The following is a 24,415-nucleotide window of genomic DNA, read 5'->3' on the forward strand; positions in this document are numbered from 1 at the left end:
AGAGAAGTTCTGAAGCTTGTCCTGCGCCACACAATTTGCCCTTGGAGGAGCCAGGGTTTCAGTCCTGCTTACTCTGAGCCCAGACAAACTTTTAATGACCAAGTCCAAGGAACTAAGAGCAAAAGAAAAGGGAAGTATGCTACGTGCATTTGCTGAATGTTTCTTTCCTCCCTGTGAATACTACCTTGCTCAGGCTGCACACACACATATAAATTTTAATGCCCCCAACTCACCTATTGCCCGACACGTAAAACTGTCAGGCAACATGACGTGGTGAAAACTCAGTAGTAACTGACAAAGGGAGCATGTTAGATTCTAGAATGTCGGTGTTATACATCCTTGTGGTGGGAATAGGGTGGGGAGTGGGCCCACCAAGGGGGGTTATTTAGAAAATGAAAAGGAAAAACTGTGCCAAAGAAATCTATCATTTCAGCATAACTGGTATTAAGTGTTGCAAAACTCATTTCCATAATTTTGCTTAGGTAGCTATGAATCAGAGATCTGCCACAGGACAGATGGCAGAGTCTCCTAGGCTGGGATAAAACCTTAGCAGCTACTCTCTTTTGTCTGCCCCACCCTGACGAGTAGCAACCTTCAGATATAAGAAAACTTATTAACATTTAATTGTGCCCCTCCCCCCACCGAGCTAAGGAGACTTTGGGGAAACCAGTCTGTCCGTTCAGATGAGGAATTAGTCATGCGTGCTACCGTTGCAACACAGACATAATGATTTCTCTTTGCTGAGAAACTTCAGACTCACAGATGTTTCTGTGGGTCTTGCAGGGCGATGCGCTCTGTGCTCTTGCCCCTGGCAGGAAGGATGGACAGGATCTACGTCATGTGTTTTAGCCAGGATCGCATTTTCAAAAACCTGCTGGGTTTAACTTCGTCCTCTCTGTCTTCCCCCTGCATCACCGCTTCCCTTGCACGTGGTATTTTCTCAGCCCACATCTCATTTTTTGGAGACATTTTCTATTCGGAAAAAATTGTGTAATAATTGAGTTTTTGGCCACCAAGATGCTACTAGGAGAGGCGGGGCTCTGTATGGCGTCTCTGAAAGGGTCTCCGGCTATAGCGAGCTCCCACAAACACTTTGGTTAGGGGAGAAGGGCTAAGCATTTGTCTGGCTGTGCTGCTTCTGGAAAGTTCCTGGGCTAAATAAGCCACTGCTATCTGTTTACTTAATTGCTATTATTCCCATTGCAGTGGCAGTTAATTTATTTCCGCGGGCAATAGAATTATGCCTGGGAAGCTCAGGAGGCAGAATGTGCTGTGTCCTTGGCACATGAACAAGGCTTCGTGTTCAGAATCGTGGAATATGGAGAGAGGGGCTTGCAGGAGGGGTGAGGCCAGGAGCAAAGAATGGAGGGGGGTAAGTGAGCAGGTCTGAAATTTGCGCACGGAAATGAAGAAGCACTTCATTATCTATAGGAGCCAGCCATTTTATGTTGGCCAGCCATTTTTTTTTGGAAAATATGAAGATAACTGAGAGCCAGCTTGAATCTCACATCATAAGTTCTCTTTTCTGTGACTCAGGCTTCCTTCTGCTTGTTCAAACTGACTTGACACTGCTGACCACAAATTTTATTTGGCGCAAATTTTTTCTTTCATAAATCTATTTTTTTTTTTTTTTTTTTTAGAGAAGCTCTTTGTAGTTCTCTAAGTGAAATCACTTTGTCTGTATTGGCCTTGTTGATGTCTTTCAGTCTCTGTGTGTGCTGTTATTCTTGGATTTCACATAACTCAGTTGTTGAAACCTCTAACATCCCTGGGGGTGAATTGAAGGAAGCCGTGCACTGCGTGAAATGTCATTCGATGGGGTGTCATGAAATTCCCGTCACAGCCTTGCAGGTCGATCGACAGCCTCTTGTTTTTCTTTTGCAGGTACGGTTTTATAGACGAGCACGTGGTCATCCCCCGGATCCACCCCAACTCCATCTGTGCAGCCAACAACACAGGGGTGTACGTCCTCACTTCCGAAAACTCCCAGTATGACACGTATTGCTTCAATGCTTCAGGTTGGTTCTCGGCGTGTTTCTGTGTGGCCTTTTGATCTCGCCTTCAGTGGGGATTCACACAGCTTCCATTCGTGTAAAAATACTCACTAAATACCTGTGCGGCAGAGACAAGATGCCTGTCTCCATGGAGCTTACATGCCAAGTTGGGGAGGCTGCCAGTAAACACATAAATATTAGATACCTTATATGAAGTCAGAGAGTGATATAAGTGCTATAAAAAAGAAAGCAGAATATGAGACCCAAACGTGCTAAGGGTGCTTTTTTCCGGAGACGGTGGTCGGGGAGAGTGCCTCCTGGCCTGTTCTAAGAACATGAGGGAGGCCAAGGTGGCTAAAGTCTGGTGATCAGAGGAGAGAATGCCAAGCAATAAAGTCAGAGTGGTAGCAGGAGCCAGAGCACGTAGGGTGATTCATTCTCAGTGTGATGGGAAGTCATTGCAGGTTTTAAATAGGGGAGTGACACGAATCTAATGATAGCTTTGAGGTGCAAGCCAAATGTCTGAGCTGAGAGGTATTTATTATATGTGGGGGCCAGAGAAAAGGCTGGGAGGATATACAGTAGGCCTTTGACCTTCTTGAATGTCCCTTACCCAACAGTTGAGAGAACCAGAGACTAAAGAAGCTAAGTTCAGATGTAGATGCTGGGCTGCTAGCCAGCCTCCTTTCCTGTCTATGGGACTTTCTTCCAACCACTAGTCTAGAAACTCATGCTTACAAGTCTCATTTGAGCCCCAGCAAAATGAAAGAGTTCTATGCATCATGAATTTTCTCAGAGTCTTTTGAGAAGGATCAAAACCACAATTATCGAATTTTTGGGTGCCAAAAAAAAGTCTTACTTCTTAAACTGGGCCTTATGTTCCCCCTGAAGGTATGAAGTAGTGAGGAGGGAAAGAGGAAGCCTGGAGGTAAACTTGGTATATCTTCCTGAAGTGTCAGTTTCCCTTAAAGATGGGAAGGGCATGTGAAATTAGCTGGAAAGTGACCTAAGACATTGTCTGCATGAGATAAATACAGATGTATGTGGTAGTACAATATAAAATCTGCATGGGATTTTAAGCTACAGAAGGAACATCAAATTAATTGTGAGATCTTACTTCTACCTGCCAATAAAAAATAGATATAAAAAAGGAACACATTAAAAGTGAGCTTACATCAGTGGCTTTAGGCTACTCCACCAACCCATTGTTACATGAGCAGTAGGGATCAGAGAGGAAATTGAGAGAGGAAATCTAGGGTTTAGGGGAAAGTATCAGGGCTGGCTAGTTGAAATGGAGCATGTGAAGCCAGTAAAGTTTGGCAAATATTTGCAGGTCACTAAACCTATGGAGAGACACACAAAACAAGGAGGAGAAAACTGTAGAATGTTTACTCCTTCCTGTCATATGAATGAAGAACACAGATAAAGTTTGACCAAAAGGAGAAAAATCCAACTGCCGCTGAAAAGTACGTGGCCCATACATACCCAGTTCCCAGACCATACCCAGATGTCCATTCTAATGATGTTATAATGAGAAAAACCACACAGGAATAAACAGAAAATCGACATAGAGCAACATGTGGTCTAGCTAGCTCCATCTTGGTGCAAGAGGTCAAAAGAAGACTTTGGGAAGAGCTTGTGCTCTAGACGAGGGGGTTATTCAAGTGGGAAAGGGCTAGTGAGAGACTGGGTGCTCCTGAGAGTCTCTGGGCACTGCTTGTTGCATTTCTCACTGAATCTTGTTGAGTACGTGTATGCAATAGATTATGTAGTTGCAAACCCACATTGTCCCACCTGTTTTACAAGTTGGTAGCACTTGCCAGAAAGAACCTTAACTCAGAAAGCTAGACACTCACATGGTTTTATGGCCTGGAGTGAAAGCCATCCAGGCAGGCTGCTACTGAGAATTTTCTCCCTGCCCTTAATTTTGCTTATGAGGTTGGGCCCATCCCCAGAGTGGGAATCAATAGCATTGATTAACTTTCCTTTCCTTGGAGTTCAGCTGAAAAGTTTGAGAAGTGCTGGGGATGCATTGCATACCCAAATGGACACATTAAATGGTACATCTAGAAATCATGTTTTCCCTTTTCTCTATTTTCCAAATTGACTCAATGCTGACAGGCTGCTTTTGTCAGTTTTTCTTTAAGTTTAAAGAGAATATTTATTGATCAATTCTACATGCTCAACACTGTGCTAGGCAGAGTGGGGGTATGAAAGAACCAAAAGCTATATTTCTTGTCTTAAATTAACAATCTTGTTGAAGCAGTGAGACAAAGAATAAAGAAACTGGAGAAGAGGATAAATGTGTCTAAGGATAAATAAATTCTAAATGTCTTAGATTGGAATCAGATGATAGGGGTGTTGACTGAGCTAAAGATCTTGATAAGCTTCTGCTCCATGCAAAGGATCTTTCTGGAAAGATCCTTGAATCTAACTTAGGGAACTACCAGCAGGTGGTCGTGTTCCAGTACTGTGATCCCCCCATAAACGGGCCACAGGGACCAAAGCCAGCTCAATCTTAGCAGATAGCATCCATAAGCTTAAAATTTTTAGCAGTAGTTTTTGGAAAACATGGCCTGTGGCTTACAAATGAAAATCAGGCAGACCCTGAAAAGGCTTCGTATCTCATTGCTCAGTAGTTAAGGCCCAACATGAGCCTGGTGACTTCTGTATGAACAACACAGAGAACTGACTTGAATTTGTTCATTTATTTAGCTTGCTTTCAATAAAGTGCCCCATTTTATTTTGAAGATGGAATTACAGGGAATATTCTACATTCATTTTTTTGTTCATTCACTCATTCAACAACTATTTGAAAATATTTATGGGAGACCGAGAATGTGTCAAGCTTTAAGGAAGGTACCTTTCTATCTGACACCCAGTGATTAGTGATTAGACTGAATAATTAATGTTTCTCTTGATTATTTTGGTGAGTTAGAGCCAAGGTTTCTGAGAATTCCCACCTTAGAGACTTTCTAAAAAATCCTTTGGTTCATGGACACATCACCAGGTCTAACTTTCCAAGCAGCACAGCGCTCATTAAACAGAATGAAAGGCTGTCTAATGAGGCCCTGGGATCATTCATGGGAGTATGAGTATATTAGTTGCACATTTGGGTCACCATCCATCTTAGTGTACTTGCCAGATCTGATGTTCTTTGTAAAAGTTAAGGTGAATTGGAGCATGAAGGGGGTCCATTTGAATAAATGCTCTAATCATTTACAAAACTGTCTTAGCGTTTTTTGACATCATGCCCCATTCTGTTACAACTAACTTCCTGGAAATTCCCAGTGCACTGTTATCTGCAGTTGTGTTTGAATCTGGGGGTGGTTGTTCCATCCCCGGCATCAACAAGCCATAACCCAAGGCCTGTTTCTGGGTATGTGCAACATATGAACATCAGAAGTGTCTCATAGCTTAGGCTGGTCTCTGGTGGCATTTCTAAGACACACAGGTAGATTACTCTCCCAGGTTGATCATATGCCTTTATTTTCAAGTGAGAGAATTTCCAAAAAATTTTTTGAAAACTGTAAAAAGCTAAAGAAGTATTAACTATTATTGCTCCCTTTCCCCCCACCCCCACTGCCATGATCTTTTGAATTCTTTGGAAGCAGGGACAGAATCATGTTCATCTTTTTTCTCCTTTTTTTCTTATATGGTCTGGTGTATGAGTGCTGAGTACATACATGCTTAAAAAGAATAAATGAACAGTTATATCTGTAACTTTCTTTAATTATTTCTTATGCCATTACCAATCAGGGTTTATCTAAATGCTTCTTGACTTATATATACGTGCAGACCATTTTGTAAGTTAACTCTGTAGGTGTCCTTGCTGGGAAAAGATGCTCCCGGGTACTGGGAAGCAAACAAAACCTGTTTATTCAATTTGTATTTTTGTCCATTGTTATGAGAACCCAACAATTTATGGCAGGTCACATAAAATACTTGTAATAACAGCTCTCCTTGTGATGGCAGTCTGCCGGCCTGCCTACCCATCTCCATCCATCTCTCCATCCATCCATCCATTTCTTTCTTCCGGTCTCTTTGCCAAAAGCAACTCTGGGAGAAACCAACCTAACAAATAAATTGCCATTTTACATTTAAGCATTTACACACACACACACACACACACACACGGCATAAAAACTGTAATGCACAAATGGATCCGGCCTTCCCATCGCAGCAAAACCAGTTTAAAGCTCTCTGAGTTTTTAGAGCTCAACACAAGTTCTAGTCACAGGGTGGAACATTTTGGCATGAATGGAATGGTTGGTTAAGTTACTGCGCTGTCTGCTTTTAAGACCCAAGGGATCGCATGCAGAGTGGAATTTTCAGGGCCTGTTTCAGAGGGCTTTACACAGTGTTGTCCAGAGGGCTTCCAGTAAGATCTATGGGTGATCAGATGGGCCCAAAGTACATGTGGAAATCTTTTTTCCTGAAGAAAGCAGTAAAGGAGTAGAAGATAAATGGAAAACAAACCAAAAACGAGTCAGAGGTGCCCGTGATGAGATATGCCAAAATAGCAGTTTTGGGAAATCTGGGGACATAGACCAAAGGTGGCCAACTTCAAAAGCCACATGTTGATAAGTAGTCTATACAGAGTAGGCACTTAGAAAGATCAGCTTCGAGATCAATTACTATGTCAATGAAAGACTAGAGATTCATTTGTTTTTAAATATTCTGATCAAGTAAATTCTTTGTTGGTGATGTTATGCTGTTCATGTTGATGGACATTCGCCCACGTGTGTCTGCCATATTTTCACATCATTTCTGTGGATTTCTGAAATTATAAATGATTTTCTCATGATAGTTCATACATTTCTTTATTTTTAAATTTTTTTATGATGTTTCCACATTACTTTTATATTAATAAATTTAAAAAAATCCTCCCTAACATACACTGCATTGGAGAAGGAGCCACGCCTGTCTCATTCACAACGGTAGCCCCAGGCTTCCACGGTGTGTGATACAGAACATGTATATTTGTTAACGAATGAATTTTCTGGGGTAGGAGTGGTAAGTAAGTTTCCAGGAATTTATGAAATTAAATGAAAATGGAAAATGTGTCATGAAGGGCAGAAACATTTCTAGGAGACTTACCGAGTTTCAGAAAAAGAAAATTATTTGGTATAAGTTATAATAAAACTCCATCATAACTGACTAATAGAAATGGAGATGGATTTTGATTGTATTTTTTAAGAGGTCTCATGGTTGTTTTTTTTTCAACCCCATAGCTCCAGAGGGAAAAGAAGATTGTACGTCAGTCACAGACCTGCCCAACGCCTTTGCTGGAGAAATTCGCATAAGTACGTGTCTCTTCTAATCTTGATTGAGTTTTCTCATTCTTGGGAAAAGGATCAGTGTGTTCTCTATGGTTTATATTTGAATAGAAATTCGTCATTTCCCTAGGGCTAGGGATGGTTGGCTGTAATTCAGTGTCCCTTCCCCTTTTTCTGCAATGGCTTAAAATTGCTCCCTGGTTTACTCTAATGTTCCTCAAACTTCAGTCATTTGAAAATCACTTTCACCTTTTTTTGACGTATCCATGTACACAGCTTGATATTTTCCATTTGATTGACCCATTCCTTTCTACCTAAAATACATTTATTTACAAAAAAGAAACTGCACATGGAAAACACCAACATCACTTGTCATGAAGAGAAGGCAACCTCAGTAATAAATTTAAATGTAAGAAAAATTAAATAATGTTCTTAATGTCTAGCTGCTGAATGTCTAGCTCATTCACTGAACATCCACTCTATTTTGAATGCTGTGTTGAGCAATTTACTTACAATGTATCTCATAATGTTCATAACGGCCCCATCCAGAAAGTAGTACTATATTGTCCCCGTTTTATGAATGAGGAACCTGAAGCTCTGAGAGTTTACCTTGTCTAGGGCTATATGAAGCTGGGATTCAAACATGAGGACTTCCCAGAACTTCCTCTTTTCCCTCCCCCTTTCCAGGGGATGGGGAACTTTCTTAGGGCATCAGCCACTCTCTCCCACCACTAGGTGTTGTTTTTCTTAGTACAAAAGAAAATAGCTTTGAAGTCACTATGTTATATGATAATCCGCCATCTTTCCTATACTCAAAATATCAGCCATGAAGTTCTTAAGATACCTTCTCTCTCTCCCAGCTATTGTTAACCGTGATGGCACTCGCTACACCAAGACAGGAGAATACAGAACAAACCCTGATGACATCAACCCCAGCAACGCTCCTGAGGACGATATGAGCAGTGGATCCCCCGGTGAAAGGAGCACGTCAGGAGGCTACAGCATCTTCTACACCCACCTTCCAACCGCATACCCTACCACAGACCAAGATGGTTCCTCGATCTTCGACAACACAGAGAGTACCCCTGCTACCAGTAAGGAGAATGAATCGTTGTGCTTTCCAATAGCAATTTCCTGGCAAAATATCTCTGATCTTCTTGAGTGTTACCCACTCACGTGTTGATTTTCTCCTGTCTCTGGACATCTAGATGTAGGTGACATTTGGGGAAGTGGGCTGTTGTGGTTGTTGGTGCTCTGCACACATTGACTACTACTGCCTACATTTTTTGTTTCCATCTATAACTCTATTTTTCTTACCTTGGGATAAGAAGTGCCATATTGGAAGTTTTTTAGAAGAGCTCCCCCTATTCTCTTGTCCCTGGGCATATGACGACAATTCAAGCCTGATGAAAAAACTATTTTTATTTTTGCATGTCTCCATCTTGTTCTTATCCACCTATGGATAAGACTCTTTTCATGAAGTTGGGATCACAGAGTATGCATACCATTCCGTTGGCACCTTTTTTTTTTTTTACCTAACTTTGTGTTTTTATGTTTTAACCTGATTTATACTCGTGTTATTGATTGTGTAATAGTCAGTCACATTCATCGACCATGACTTACTAAATAATTCCTTTGTTTTTTGGCCCAAGGAAGCATATCTGGAGGAGTTCTGTAATCAAATCGAATCAGCTTAAGAGTTCTATATCCCAGCCTATTGGCGCGAGTTCTTAATGCTTACTTGGTGTGCATGGGTGATTCGTTCTTTGGGGCTGTGAAAGTGGAACTGAGCAAACGCGGCATTACGTTTCTTCGGGTTTTTGTGCCTTGTGCATCAGTTCATTGGGCAGTGTTTACATCTCCCTCTTGTCTCCTTTTCTTCCCTCTTTGCTTTCCCCCTGTGGTTTGTTTTAAAACAGGTTTCCAGATTGGCTGTGTTCCTTCTGTGAAGGATTAGTCCAACTCAAAAAGGGCATCTGCAATCTCAAGCAGTTTTCCTAGTATGGTGTGCATTTTCTCTCTTCCTGGCTACAGCTCCGGAGGGGTGGAACTCTGGCCTCCACACAGTGGCAGAAATGTACTGGCTTGTGGATATGCAAGACAGGACTGTTTCCTATTCCGTGTCACCCAGAAGCCAGGGAAACACCCACAGCACTCTGATTTAATTTAATGTTACTTGCTCAACGGTGTTTTAAATTTCTTTTAGTAGTTGGCTGAGGGGAGGGAGTGATATGAAATAGGCTTGGGGTTCCCATGATTCCCTGCAGATTCTTTGGAAGTATTTGGAAAAGCAAGTATTTTCAAACTGCCCATGCTTTCCTGAGTTATTGGCTCTCTGGAGATGATATCACCTTGTTGTTTGTAGCTCCGTGGGCAACACTTCTTGAGGCAGTGCGGCTGGCTACTTGCTGCCTCTTGAGTTTCTGGCCTTTTTCAAGTAACTATGTTGGAGATGTTTATCATTAGGGCATGCAATTTTGCCAAATGTTGGCCAACACGATAATTAGCGGTCTCAGCAGGAAGCAGAACAGGTCTGCCCTAAAGTACCATTTCCCACCAAAGAAGAAAATCTTGACAAAACATAACTTGTGAGGACTAGATTAAGTTAACTTCCAAGCCACTAATAGCCTATATAAAACAGTATTTCATATGCGTTTTAGAAAAGGCAATTAGCACATTTTATTAGCATCCATAGCACATCTCTTAAGGACTCCATTCTTCCTGCCTAAGTTAGTTAGTCAACAGATTTATTTTGAAGACCTACCATGTATCAGGCCTATTAGAATGCTTGGGATCTGGTGGCAAACACTTAGAAAGTAATACTGAATAAAAGGAAGGATTAGTGGGATATTTAGTCATTCAGCCAATATTTGAGTTCTCCTCTGGGCCAGATACTGCTGTAGTTACTGGGAACTCAGAGTTGGACCTACCTTCATGGAGACAACGTACTACTAGTTCAGAAATCTAGGAAAAGAAGAGCTATGAGACTTAACTATCAATAAAATACAGTTCAGGATTTGGGTTGAGAAAAGAATTGTGCTTTCCTTCTTCCAGAGCAGTTAGCTGAGTTTCTTTCAGCAGTTAAAGAAGAAAGAGACTAAGTTGTTTACCAGATGAGTCCAGGGCTAACTTGAGAATCACTGAAGTACTGTAGGATCCATGAAGGCCAATGGTAACTCCAAGAAGATCAATTCATGCAAAGAAGAGCACCCAAGAAATCAACCAGGTGGAAACTGGAATGTAGTACATGGCATACCAGGAAAAGTTAGCGCTGATAAGTTCCTAAATAGAATCATGTTTTCAGAGTCCAGCAAGGAGATTCCCAAACCCTTATCGCTGTTGGACTGAGAGCTGGGACAGGGTGAGAGGGAGTGAGAGGGAGTGATTGCAAAAGGGTGGAGGTCAAGAGGGGCTGGCTGAGTGTACAGGAGAAGCTGCCTCTGGCTTAGCTAGCTCATTCCTTCCTTAAGGGTCCTTAGTGGGTGGCATTAGGGAAGGCTAATAAGAACAAACATCTGGGTAGCGATGGACTTCCAGCTGTTTATTATAAGTGTTATTTTTGGAAGAGCCCTCCTGGAGGCGTGTCATTGGCCTCTTCCTATTGGTGATCTGCAACTTTCTGGAATCAAGAAACTTAAACTAATTCAGGAAGCAGACACCTGCCTTGGAACACTCTATTTCCTTATCGTCTGCATGTCAAAGGAATATTTTTTTTTTTTTTTTTTGGGTCTGGCATGGCCTACTTGGGTGGGGAAACTTGGAAACTCTGCTGGCTGAGCAGTAGCTGTCTCCATTTTTCCCTCTCATACAACTTCTTTCAGGAAGACAGAAATAACACCTCTGTCTATCTTGTCATGTGGGTTTATTTCCTCTTGTACTGTTTTTTCCTGGTGTACTCTGAGATGAGGGTGGTGGGAAGTTTGCTTCTCTAATGATGTTTCTGGAGTGAGAATTGGAGGCGGGGTCTGGATCTTCTAGGGGCTGCTCCGGTTTATCTGGGAGCATCATGGGTGAACTTGGCTCCTGTCGCTCAACTCTGTGTTCTGACCTAACGTGTTCTTCATAGCACAGAACATATCATGCCAATCGGTGGCATTTGGAATACATAGAGTCGAAATCTTTAACCTAGGGTTTATAGACGTTCAGTAGGTTCAATGGTAGGCTATGAGATATTCAAGAGCCACCTGAAAAATATGCAAAATTTTGAGAGTATTCATATATAGGGTTACTTTTCTTGAGGACAGAGGCCATAACTTATGTCAGATTTTCAAGGGAACATATGACTTAAGATGGTTTTCTAAAAAATCTCGATTGGCTTAGATATTTATCTCAATGATTTTTGCCATTCTGCTTCAGTAGGAGAACATTTTGGACTCAAGTCAAACTTAAGAGTCAAATGAGAGATTTCCAATTGCAAAACGTTACTAATTATCCTTTCTCTAATTTGAGAAGAGTCCAGAATTTCTCTAACTTTGGCAAGTTTGGGTTTTTTTTCCAAAAACATATACTGAATTCAAGAATCCAAGTGGCAGAAGTGACCGATAGATACTTGAGAAAGTTTTATCTGATTTCAACACTTTGAACACACACCCTTTGCAAAGTTCATGCTCAAGTATAAAGTTTGACTTGTTGATGAGTGTGAGTGGAGCTTTGAAATGCCGGTTGTCATCACAAGCTACCTGGGTACAATGCTAGACAGATGTGAAAGATACAGGCAAGCAACCCCAAAGATAAATGAATGAAAGCAACCTTTGAAATGTTGCTTTGAAGACCTCGGCTATAAATCCAGCCCAATCAAGTCAACAGACAATCTCTTTCCATTAGAGGTTATTAAATTGCTGCTTGATTTTGCTGAAATCATGAATTCAGGGGGGTTCAGTTTGAAGAATGAATAGCATTGAATTGATATCCACACAGAATTTGCATTTCTGATGATGTTCTAACATTCTGGGAGACTTTAGGAGGCTGGAAAGATGAACCCAGGCCCAGATTTTCTTTTCTGATTTCCGTTCAGTAATAGATACAGACCTCATATATAGACAGAACTGAAAGTAAAGGTTTTTCTAGAGGGAACCACACTAAATAGTATTTTCATAATTGCTCCAGTTACCTCAACTGTGCACTCAAACAGCCACGCAGCAGCTCAGGAGCAAAATAATTGGATGTGGTCCTGGTTTGGTAATTTCCAGCCTAAGACTCAGGATCTCACAACAGCAGCAACAACAGGTAAACAGTGAAATCTTCTGCTTGTCAGCTGTCCTGAATGCCAGGTCCTTTAGCATTAATGAAAAGGATACCCATTATCATGACAAAGTTCCCTACTGGTCCTCCTTCACCATCTGCAGTCAGAGTAGGTCTGGTACCATTTTATTTATCAAAGAGTCTTGTGGATCTGTGGATATGACTGAACACTCCCAAATGCCCTATTTGTTTTCCTTTTGGCCATGTGTACAGAAAACCAGAATTATTTTTCCTTCAAAGGAAGCAAAACCTGAATGAATGTTCTGAAGGAATGAATGAAACTATGAATGAATTGACTATGTGATTCATTCAGAAAATGTCCTCTAGAAAGAAGCCTACCAGAAAATGCACGTTCCTGCTTTCTACCAATCTAATTATCACAGTCAATAATAATTGAAGGAAAGGCTGGTTTCCTTCTATTATTAAAGTGTAGGCCCTGAGCACTTCTTTGGACACTTTAAACCTCAAGTGTAAAGTTAGGAAATGACCTGTCGCTCTACAATAGAATCTAGGGCTCTAATAAGCTCCTTGGATGTTTGGCTATTAGCTCTAAATCCCTGCAAAGTGTTTTGATATGGGAGCTTTGGGGAAAAAGATTCAAAATCTATAACAATGGGAGATTACAGTCATATCTTCATTTATTAACTTTCATTGATGGAGGTAATAAATGTATTTCAAAATAACTAGACATTCTTTCTGCAGAGGGGAGTAATAAAAATGGACAATTGGTTCTTTACATTTGTTTAGCTTAGAAGACATTGGATGGATTATACCCTTTATTTCTATGAATAATCAAGTAAGGAAAACAGTGCTGATGTTATGTTACGCTTTTCATGTCACAGTGATTAAGATCATGCTGGGGTGGGGAGGGGGAGAGAGAGATCGCAAAATAATGAAAATGCTATTTTGCAATGTTTACGATATTTATCTTTGTAGGACAAACAGTGTAAAGGAAAAAGTCTTCTTGGCAGTGTTTCATCTTGGGTCATTTCTGGGCTTTCTTGATAGCTGGAAAAAGAAATCTAACTTACCTTACTTTTTGTGTTTGGGGATTTAATGATGGTTTCAGCTTCTCTGCTTGAACTTGTTCTCTTTTTTTTTTTTTGTCTACTATTATCTAACATTCTCTGATGCACATTATGACTGCAGAAATGGCAGTCTTTGGAAGTTTTCAAATCAAAGACTCTTGCTTCTGGTCTTATTAGTGGGATCATTGGGTCACTTCATCTCTGTCTGTCCTGTTTGATTATCCTATTTTCAAAAAATGAGACTTAAAATATCTGTACTGCTTTGCAAAATATAGTGTTTATATAAGAGATGACCTTGGGCAAGATTGCTAGAGATTTCTCTAAATGGAGAAAAGTGGAAAGGTATCTTTTCCAATCTTCTACTTCTATGCCATTCTTCTCTGTGTTTTGGATGGCTGGGATTAAGTGTCTGTGATTGCTGGCAGAAATATCATATCCCAAATTCTTGGAGAATGATATTGGTTGCCCAAGATAGATTGCAGAGAAGATTAAGGAGCTAGGACTCTGAAGACCTGGATTTTAGAATCATAAAGTCTCAGATTTGGAGAGGATGTTAAATGGTCTGGTTCAGTCAACACTTCTAATCATTTAATCTCTTACACAACTTTCCTGCCAAATGATCTTTCTGATGATGGGGAGCACAATAATAATACTATATGAAGAAGTTCATTGTTACATAGTTCAGATTATTGCTTTTTTAAATCCAATATTTGGAAGAACATCCATCGCCTTGAAATTCTCACCACAGATCCTAGTTCGGCCTCATGAATCCAGAGACAAAAATTTAATCCCTCTTTTATGTTACAGACTTTCAAAATTCAAAAACAGCTTTCATGCCCTCCTTGAGACCTCTCTGTTGCTAGTTAGCCTTCTGACTTCAGACAGGTCAGAGGCTCTGTCTAGCACAATTTTTTCATTTTTAAAATGAGGAGCATGAACCAGATGATATTTAAGGTCCTTCCATCTCTGACATTCTATGAAGTCCAGTTTGGGCCTCTGAAAGAAATGGAATTTCTTTGCTTTTTCCCTTTCTTTCCATCATCTATATCAAATATAGATGACTCTCTTGAGAAGTAAAAGAGGGCAAACATATGCAGTGCTATTTGTTAGGAATTGACAATTAATTAATCTCTCAACAATCAATTCAATCATGGTTACAACAGCTTTGGTGAGCTCTAGTGCTACAACTCCTGAAACAGCAACCAAGAGGCAAGAAGCCCAGGATTGGTTTTCATGGTGGTTTCAACCATCAGAGTCCAAGAATCATCTTCACACCACAACACAAATGGCTGGTAATGAGTTACGATTATCTCATATCATCTGTTTGCTTGATAATCGTTAACAATTTTCATTGACCTGTCAATGAAAATTGATGTTATTAAAGCCTAAAGTCAATTCTGTTCTCACAGATGTTCGCAATGACTTAAAAGGACTCATGAGCTCTGGGATCTATACGTTTGATTTTACAGTGCTAATAAGCAGATTTCTTCTTTCTACTCTATAGGATTATTATATCCCAGAAAGAGGCTAATATGGAGACTGTGAAGAGAGGTCAGGTCTTTTCTGATGACAGAACAAAATGGTGACTCTGAAAGATGACTCACATACATCCTAAAATTACCAACGTCAGAAAAAGTTTTTGACGTTTCATGAAAAAATAAAATAGCATAGCTAGATCTGACAAAATATATAAAAATCTTCATCAATGGAACTATTTTTGGGGTAGACACTAATAGTATGAAAAGACAATTGGTCATTCCCTAAGGTAGCCTGAATCTCATTCAAAATGCAGAAAACCTCTTTTTTATTAGTAAAGGGATATCTTCTAGAATAACCACTAAGAAATGGAAGGTTTCCATCTCTTTGTTTATGATTGCATCAGAAAGAAAAAAGTGAGAATTTCTCAAAACCTCAACTACAGTCATATTAGTTAACCTTTTGATTAGTTAATAAATGCCAAGAATTATTTCTCTGCTAATTGACTTAACTTTTTTTGCTCTGTGCTAAGGTATTGTCGGGAACTGCAGTATAGCTTCCATTTGCATGTAGAGTTACAATGATCTCATGCTAGAGAAGACAAAAAATGAATCAGCAAATTGTGAACACAACTGTGGGATTTTAGAAATGACTGAAATGGGTTTATATTCCAAGGTTTTTCTGAAGGTGTCTTGACAAAGAAAATAGGCACATGAAATTTTTCCAATCTATTCTTGATGTCCTAGCTTGTACATGCTTAATGAGTTAATAAATGCATCTGAAAGCATGAGGGAGTTTCCACTGGCTTTTAAAAAATTCTTTGGTGGGGTTATATCTGTATTTACTCTTTTAAATTCCTTAAAGAGAATGTTCAGTTGTGAAGATCACAGCCAATTGTTTTGAGATCTATATATTAACTTCAGAGCCAGGACATAAGAATTTGGGGTATACAAGTCAACTTTCTCACTTTCCTTTTAAAATCTTGGGAAACCCATTATACCTTCTGTGCCTGATTTCCTTCCTTTGCAAGTGGGTTGCTTGGCATTCAGCTCAACCACTAATGCAAGTCACCACAACAGGTACGGATTCAAATACCATCTCAGCAGGCTGGGAGCCAAATGAAGAAAATGAAGATGAAAGAGACAAACACGTCAGTTTTTCTGGATCAGGCATTGATGATGATGAAGATTTTATCTCCAGTACCAGTAAGAATAATCAATTACAGTAGAACCATTTATGCAAGGCTTACTGATTCACCTGAGTAATACCAAATAGTATCTTATCTCTCTTGGGAAATAGTTAATGCGAAAAATGAGTGAACCTATGATCATACCTTAGTTATACTTTGATGAGATTGTGAAGGAAGAAATAGAATATTTTGAGTGGAAGCCACAATATATTTAGAAAAGTAATGGGAAAAATATCTCCTGTAAAATCTCTAATGCATTATGTTCTTCCTGTTTTATCTATGAGGTCCTCTGCTACAGATTTTCTTTGAATTATCAAGTTTTATCAGAGAAGGGACATGTTAAAACATTACAGCAAATATTCATTGTGTACTTACTGTGCTAAATGCAGGAAACACAAAGAGGAAAAAACAAGAACCTTTGCCTTCAAGGAACTCATAGACTTGGAGAATGTGATTAGGAGGGTATTAATTAAAAGTTGTAGAAATTCCCAAATTGAAGGCCCTAGAAGGCTTAAAAGATGGGCGCTAGAACTCAAGAATTGTCTTAGGTCATCAAACCTGGTTGAGGTCAAAAGAACAAATCCAGAGTCTTAACAAATGAGCTGGACACCAATATAACAGAAGGACAATGAAGGGTAAGGCAAATGTCAGCTCAGCTTTAACTTGAACAAGACAGTGCCAATTATTAAAAGCAAATAGTGAAACCACTGTTTGTACATAATATTTGTGACAATTATAAAACTTTTTGAGAATGAGATGGAAATTGAGCTGAAAATGTCCTTAAAAAATTAAAAAAATACAAAGGTTTGCCTAATATTCTGCCAGATGACTGAATTTTCTGCACATAGCTGTAATGGCCTAAGATTTTGCTGAACAAAGCTGAGAGTCCTGAACCTGACTCCTTCAATGCAGGTCACTGAAGTTCTATCCATCCCATTAAAACCTGAGAGTTTCATCCTCAAATGGGTAGTACCTAGGGAGGGAGGAGCCCCCCCCCCCCAAAAAAAAAAAAACAAGCTTAGGCCTTGAAGGCGTCTGGGTATATGGCATTGATACAACAAATAATAGAGATGAACTAGATTTGTATACACAAACCTTTAAGTGCTGTATTTTTTAGACCTGATACTTCTGCAGAGCTTAGTCTATGGAAAAAAAGGAAACTCTTTTTAGTAACTTCAGGGAAAAAAACAAATAACCAAAAACACTAGAGCTTTACTATTGTGTGGCCCAGCCCTGCAGGTGGCTCATTCCTAAAGATGTTGTCTTACTTAATACTTGAGAAATTAAACTTCCTTGGGTGGCAACCCAAACAGATCAACCTGCAAGTAAGTTGTGTATGGTCAGGCTACAGGGAAGAACTTTCTTTGGTGTTTTTTTAATCTCCATGGCATATTTTCCTATTTGTTTACTTTTCTACTTACCACCTGTGCACATAATTCAACAGAATGCTCTCTTTCTTCTGAGGGGTATGATAACTGCCACTTTTTCATGCTTACTGAGAATGTGGTTAATGGTTTTAAATGTGATTTTTATAACTTGTGAAATAGAGCTGATAGTATTACAGTTCTAGAAAGAATTTTGTATTTGTTGGGTATAAAAATAAAGTTTGAAAGAATTAGGATAGATTTGCAAATGACTTTTTCACTAAAGATATTGATTCTGATTTTATCATGATCCTTCTATTCGGTGCATCTCCCATTCTAGCCCCAACATATTGGTGACAATATCAGGGCACTGGTGCTTCTATGATGGTGGCTGGTTACCTGTGGCCTTATTCTACTGTATGTATGTGTCTCGTTTTTCTTTCATCGGCTATGAATGACTTGCTCATGTATCTGATGAAAATACATACGTGTTTGATAAATATTCAGAAATGTATAGCTAAACCATTTGGCTGGTCTAGGTAGCTGTTTGTTCTCAGAATCATTTATAGGAAAGCTCTGGCTGCTCAGGTGTTTCTTTCTCCACCAAAATTACTAACAGAATAAAGTGATCATCATTGCATAGCTTTCAGTTATCTGCTGCTGCTGCCTGAGGATCCACAGGTAGCAGTAGTGACACAAAGTCCTTGGACTTTCAAGTGCAGAGGGATGCTACAGACTGCATGGATGGGCAAAACTCTGACATCTTTGGTTATCCTCGGTGGAGGGCTGGTGTTTCCAAAGCTGTTCTTCCTGCTGCTGCAGCTTCTTTGGCTGATTTCTCTGGAAGATCTCATGTTCTCAACCCCAAGGTATGACAGAATGCAAAGGACACTGAGATGCTTACCAAGTGGCTGAATTAATCTGAAGGCACTCTCTGCTTTCCCTCCATTTCCATGCATCCATCTATACAACCTGGTATAGATGATTCATTGCATAGACTGCAGAAGGGAGAAATGCACAAAACAAGTGGTGAAGGCTCAAGAAATAACATTTTCCTAATTGCTTCAATCATCATTATCACAGTTTCAACCACACCACGGGTTTTTGACCACACAAAACAGAACCAGGATTGGACCCAGTGGAACCCAAGCCATTCAAATCCAGAACTACTACTTCAGACAACGACAAGGATGACTGGTAATGGGTTATGCATATTTAATTAAAGAATTATTTTTCTTTTCAAAGCCTATGATGCTGCAAAGGTCAATGATGGGGACACAGTAGGAAATTTAGTTAACTCTCTTCAATAAATTCTTAGTGAACTTTCATGAGGGTACTCAGTTCCATTTAGGAGTCATTTATCAATCATACCTTCTGGGCACAGGGCATTATGTTACTTCATTATAAAAATGCATATATTCTAATGCTTTATGGTGCTGCTCTTGACAAAGTGATTATAGTGGAATAACAAGTAATCATGAAGAAATTCCATGCCCATTGATTTTCTCTTGGGACAGATTAGTGAAGACACTCAAAATTATTGAATGCTTAGAGGTACCAGTTAGGCATACAGCTGTTAAATAGCAGGTACTTTAACGGAAGAACAGAGTCATTAAAAGTTGGTTGATAACAAGTCACAGTGTATTTAACCGTCATCACAGCAGATGTAGACAGAAGTGTCACCAATGCTCATGGAGAAAACTGGACCCAGGAACCACACCCTCCTCTCATTCACCGTGAGCACCATGACGAAGAGGAGACCCCGCATTCTGCAAGCACAAGTAAGAAGGATGGCGGTCAGCAGCTCTGGTCTAGCTGAGTTAGCAAAGACATTCCAGAGACAGGGAAGACTTTGTTTAGACACTGGCCACATCTTCTATTTCCACATAGTAATTTCTTTTATCCCCAGAGCCTGAAAAGCTGCCAAATCTGCACACGGTTTTTAGAAATTGGAAGAAAAATGCTAACTTGTTAGGTTGCCCAAAGGCCACAATGTTTGAGAAGTAGATCTGAGATCCGATTTTTGTGTTAAAGGTTCCTAGAGATTCCATTTGGGTGATTTGTGTGTGTTTATGGAAGTGTGTGGTGAAGAGTGTATTTGTTTGGTGCTTAGTAGTGGAATCTGGAAAGAAAGCTTGACAAGTGAAATGATCTTTGGGATCCTTATGTTCTGTGAAGATCTTTAATGAATACAGTTTCTTTTTCACATTCTGTTCCTCGCTGTATTATAGAAGGGCATCACTTATAGTCTCTAGAGGAAAATTGGTAGCTTATATAGTCTATATTTGGTTCTACAACTGCTCTTTTTCTATTTTTAGGCCCGAGGTAACTTAGGGGAGGCTTTGATGCTCTTACTATTACTCCTACTGTTTTACAAACATCTCAGGTTTTCTAAAACAATCTCAAGTGCCATCAGTGGACTATTAGGATAAACCCCCTCTCCTGCCCAGTAAGAAATGTGTGCTCTTCTTTCCTCTATGCCACTGAGAGAGGCCTATCTTATTTGAAATCAAAGAAGTATTTATTTTGGATAACAGCTTGCATCCAAACTTCTTTAAAACAATGGATCAACTATCATTCTCACAGCCTTCAAAATGCCTAAAGAGAAAGCAGCCACTTAGAAACCAAAGGGGTTTAGGAATTTATGGTTTGAGAGATGTTTTCAGACAACAAAAGAAAAGTTTCAGACATCAGCTACGATGTGGGTTCCTAAGTCCTGGGCATTGTACTGAACATATTCAACAGGCTTTACCTCCTGTCACTTGCCCCAGTGGATGTGATGTATGCGTAAGGATTATGGGCTTGAGTCAACAAAGAAGTCTTCTAATAAGAAAAGGAAATAGAGAGGAAGCAGAAATCTCTCTGGAATATGATTCTGTACCAGTTCCCTTTGGGTCCTAACAGTATATCTTAGAGATTATTTAGACAGTTTGTACTTACAGAGCAGAAAGCTACTTCACAAGCTTGGAACCAATGAGCCTGTTGTCAAAAAGTGGCAGTTGAGGGGCATCGATGCTAGAGGGTAGTTGAAAAATCAGATTTAATGGGACTTAACAAAGAGAAGGCGGCAACTGTGGCAATTCTCTTATCTGTACTCGCAAAATTTAAAGGGATTATGATTGGTGACCTCTGGGCTCTATCAAATGAACATCACAACTTCTAGAAGAGAGTCAGCCTTCATTTTTCACAATGGAAATCCTATGTTCTGCTAAACCATTCCTATCTATGCTGAAAACAATAGGGGGTTACTGGACACTCAAAAAGTCATTCTGTTTATAAAAGTGGTGATAGAAGGAAGATAGAGTTCTTCTCTGTACACACATGCACTCTTCTTTCTTTCTTTTATTTAAACTTTGAGTAACATGGCAGACTATGCTTGGGTCAAATTTTCCTTTTTTGTAATTACTACATTCAGTGGTTTTTCTAACTTTATTATTTGTCAGGAGGTGGTGATTTAGTCATTAGGAGGTAAAACTTAAGATTTTGGCCTTTTTTTCTCCCTCTGGATAAACAGTTAACCCCAGGAACAGTTTGGCCAATGTAAAGGTAAAATGAAGACAGAAAGTTTTATTTTTAAAATGTCTTTGCTGTCATCAATTCACATGTATCATTTTCTAAAATAATGAAATACATCCAATTTTACAAGTTGGCAAGTTTATAGGCTCTCATTTTCTTGATGTACTAAAAATTTACTGTGAGTTGCCAAAGACAAAAATGCCAGTGGCTTTCTGACTTTTCCTGAAGACAAGCTGATGGAATTTTATTCTGCTCATTTTGTCCTTTTTAAAACAATAGTTGACATTTTAAGTTTGCCACACATTGCTATTGTTTATATAATGCCCCAAAGTGGCTAGACTAGTTTTCCTTCCACTAAATTAATTTTGTTAAAAAGTGACATTAGCAATTGTATTTTTTAATTTTTTTATAATTTTATTTCAAAATATTAAGGGGGTGTAAGTGTTTTTGTTACGTGGATAGCTTTTTGAATACTTGAGTCAGAACTGTAAGTGTGCCCATTGCCCGAATGGTGTTCATCGCACCCGTTAGGTAGGATTTTGGATTTTAGCAATTTTAGATGCCATCAGGGCATAACCATGTAATGTGTCAGTGGAGTAGCATCCCAGCCATCCCAACGTCTTCACACTGGGCACATCCACCGCTGGTGCATTGCCAGTGTGTGGGATCATGGGTTACGTGACCACCGTTTGAGAAGGCCCCCTACCATGCTAAATCTTGTCATAGGTCATTATACAATATATTCCTTCCCCAAAATGACCAGAGCAAAGGGGTTATTCCTTGAACAAACAGCTCTCTCAGACAGGATACGTGAAGCCATAGGCTACAGTAAAATAAGGATAATACTGGGACTTCATAGGCTGTGATCTAGTCCTAGCTTTATACCAATTTGACTATATGATTTTAGGCAAATCAAATGCTCTTTGAGCCTCTGTTTTCCCATATGAAAAATTAAAGGATTGATCCATTTAATTTCTAATATCTATTTCCGATTATCAGTGGCCTGTCTCCTTGCTGCCTTCTTTTCCTGCCTTCTCTCCCCATGTGTATATACCCTTAAAATAGGAAGATATGTAACAGCTATTGGTGAGGAACTTAGACAACCATAGCTCACAACTGACCTTCTTCTCACAGTCCAGGCAACTCCTAGTAGCACAACTGAAGAAACAGCTACCCAGACAGAACAGTGGTTTGGCAACGGAGGGCCTGGGGAGTATCCCCAAACACCAAAAGAAGACTCTCATTCAGCAGCAGGGACAGCTGGTAATGGATGGCTTAACGAGCAAACTTGGGTGGGAACTTCCTTTTGGGTTAAATGTTGGGCATGGAGGACACTAACAAAAGGACACTGAAGGAATTGTCATAAGACATTAGGTTCCTCAATAAATTATGTTGCAGTTAACAGTGAGCCAAACCTCACATGCTCGTAACAAATCACCTGAACAAGAACGGATACAAGCACATAAAGGACACACAGGACTGTGCCCTTGTGTATGTCACTTTCAGATCTGGTTTTGGGAATTCCGTAGTGAGGCCGTAGCCGAGACCTGGATCTTCTAAAATACTCCCTTTTGTTTTGTCAAAGAATCTACTCTATGTGTGGGTCCAGACTTTACAATATGGTTCTATGAAACACTGGCTTGCAAGAAAGCATTTTTCCAGAACCCCAGTGTTTAAAGAAATGGAGCCAGACATTATGAGAAAAATGACACCTATCTGATGTCATTTGGCCTTTTGATCATGTCTGTTTGGTAATTTCTCATTGGGTGTATAATGTATTTTTCTTATTTTTACAAAGAGACACCTTCTGTACTCTTGAATTGTGTGACTGTGGAAATTAGACTTCAGTCTTGCCAAACTCCTTGCATGATCTTTTTCTCTGTGTGACATAAGTATTGAAATGCATTGCCTGGTAAAGAATGTGGATTTCACATTCTCAGTTGGTATCAGTGAGAAATATTTCCATGTTTCCATTTGCAATATAGAATATAATGCATAATGTCCTTCCAGTGCATGGCAACTTCTGAATGAATTACTGGCAGAGCAGTGGATTCAGTGACTGGCTATGTGGTGTGTTTGTTGCTAAGGGGATACTATTGTAATCTTTTCTTACCTATCCTTCTCCATTGGTTCAGAATGAAGCAATGTGCTGCATTCTTACATGTCATTTATGCTATGAATCCCATTGTTAGAAGGTAATGCTTCTAACGGAGTTCATTCATGCTTTTGAGATGAATGACATTGACTTTCTTGTTTATCACATGAGAAGCTGTTATCTGTTTTCTTCCTAAGATCACTACCAGCCTCATGTGCATTTTGCTAAAATGCGGTTATCTCAGAATGACATCATGTGCTCGGGCTCTTCTACCTCCACCCTTAGGGACTGTGGCAGCATGGCGTCAGTCAAGAACTACTTTTCCTTCATCTTTCCTTGACGTCTATAACTCATCCTCTATCCACTGCGGAAATTGTTCATGCTTTTGTCCTCCGGTTCTTGTGCTGATTGCTAAGAAAATGAGCATGAATGAACCCAAACCCGCTAAAACATTCTGCATTTATGCAACTTCCTTGCCCTTTATACCAGCAAGATGGTTTTATTGTCTTGTCTATAGAATAAGATATTTTTAAAAAAATCAGTGTATCCCTGGCCAAGTATTCATTAACACTTTGATAATTGCTTAAACTGCATGGTCACAACAGCCTCAACCTACACCAACCATCCAAGTCAAAGAATGACAACACAGAGCCAACAGGACAGCTCCTGGACTGATTTTCTCGACCCAATCTCACATCCAATGGGACACAGTCATCAAACAGAAAGAAGGAAGGGTAATAGTCTCTGAACTTTTTTATATATTATGTTTTTGAAATCTACCAAGTGACTATTGTTCTGGAAATATGTAGAAATATGCCCTTGGTTTTAGACCAATCTACTTTTCTAAGGGACTGGAGGTTTCTTCAAAAATTAATTTTCTTGGTCGAAATGATATGCATGTTCATCTGAATAGGAAGTCCTTAGCAGAAAGCGTAGAATTTAGCAGGAGGTTTGGCAAAAGAAAACATTTAACATCAAAACATACCTAACAATGTGAGGCAGTAAGTAATAGATATGAAATGAATGTTGCCAACAATTAATGCTGAAGAAATTCAGAGAACTCTCCCACACCCTGCAAGAGCATCAGAGAAAGGTGCATTGGATCTGGTTTTTGAGAAATGAAAACAAAAACAAACAAAACAAAAAAAACCTGGATAGTCAGAGAAAGAAAATGGAGGGAAATTTTTCTAGGAGACTCATGTAAGGAGAAGCATGAATGAAGAAAATCCAAGG

General features: G+C 39.6%; 1 protein-coding gene across 7 annotated transcripts in view; it reads left to right on the forward strand.

Moving 5' to 3' along the window:
* CD44 (CD44 molecule (IN blood group)) overlaps positions 1-24,415 on the forward strand; it is a 79,501-nt gene that overhangs the window by 34,837 nt on the left and 20,249 nt on the right. For 4 of the 7 annotated variants that reach the window (XM_069469813.1, XM_069469814.1, XM_069469815.1 and 1 more), the window contains exons 3-5: positions 1,885-2,018; positions 7,229-7,300; positions 8,134-8,367. The exons of 1 other annotated variant lie outside the window; for it this stretch is intronic. In XM_069469813.1, the coding sequence (XP_069325914.1) occupies positions 1,885-2,018; positions 7,229-7,300; positions 8,134-8,367 (440 nt within the window). Of the gene's footprint in view, positions 1-1,884; positions 2,019-7,228; positions 7,301-8,133; positions 8,368-14,705; positions 14,835-16,097; positions 16,224-18,654; positions 18,769-19,235; positions 19,353-22,221; positions 22,351-23,787; positions 23,917-24,415 lie in introns of all 7 variants that reach the window. 2 more of the 7 variants (XM_069469811.1, XM_069469812.1) reach the window with 2 other exon arrangements.

This window comes from Eulemur rufifrons, chromosome 6 (genome assembly GCF_041146395.1).
Source record: "Eulemur rufifrons isolate Redbay chromosome 6, OSU_ERuf_1, whole genome shotgun sequence".
In the NCBI taxonomy this organism is placed as follows: Eukaryota; Metazoa; Chordata; class Mammalia; order Primates; family Lemuridae; genus Eulemur; species Eulemur rufifrons.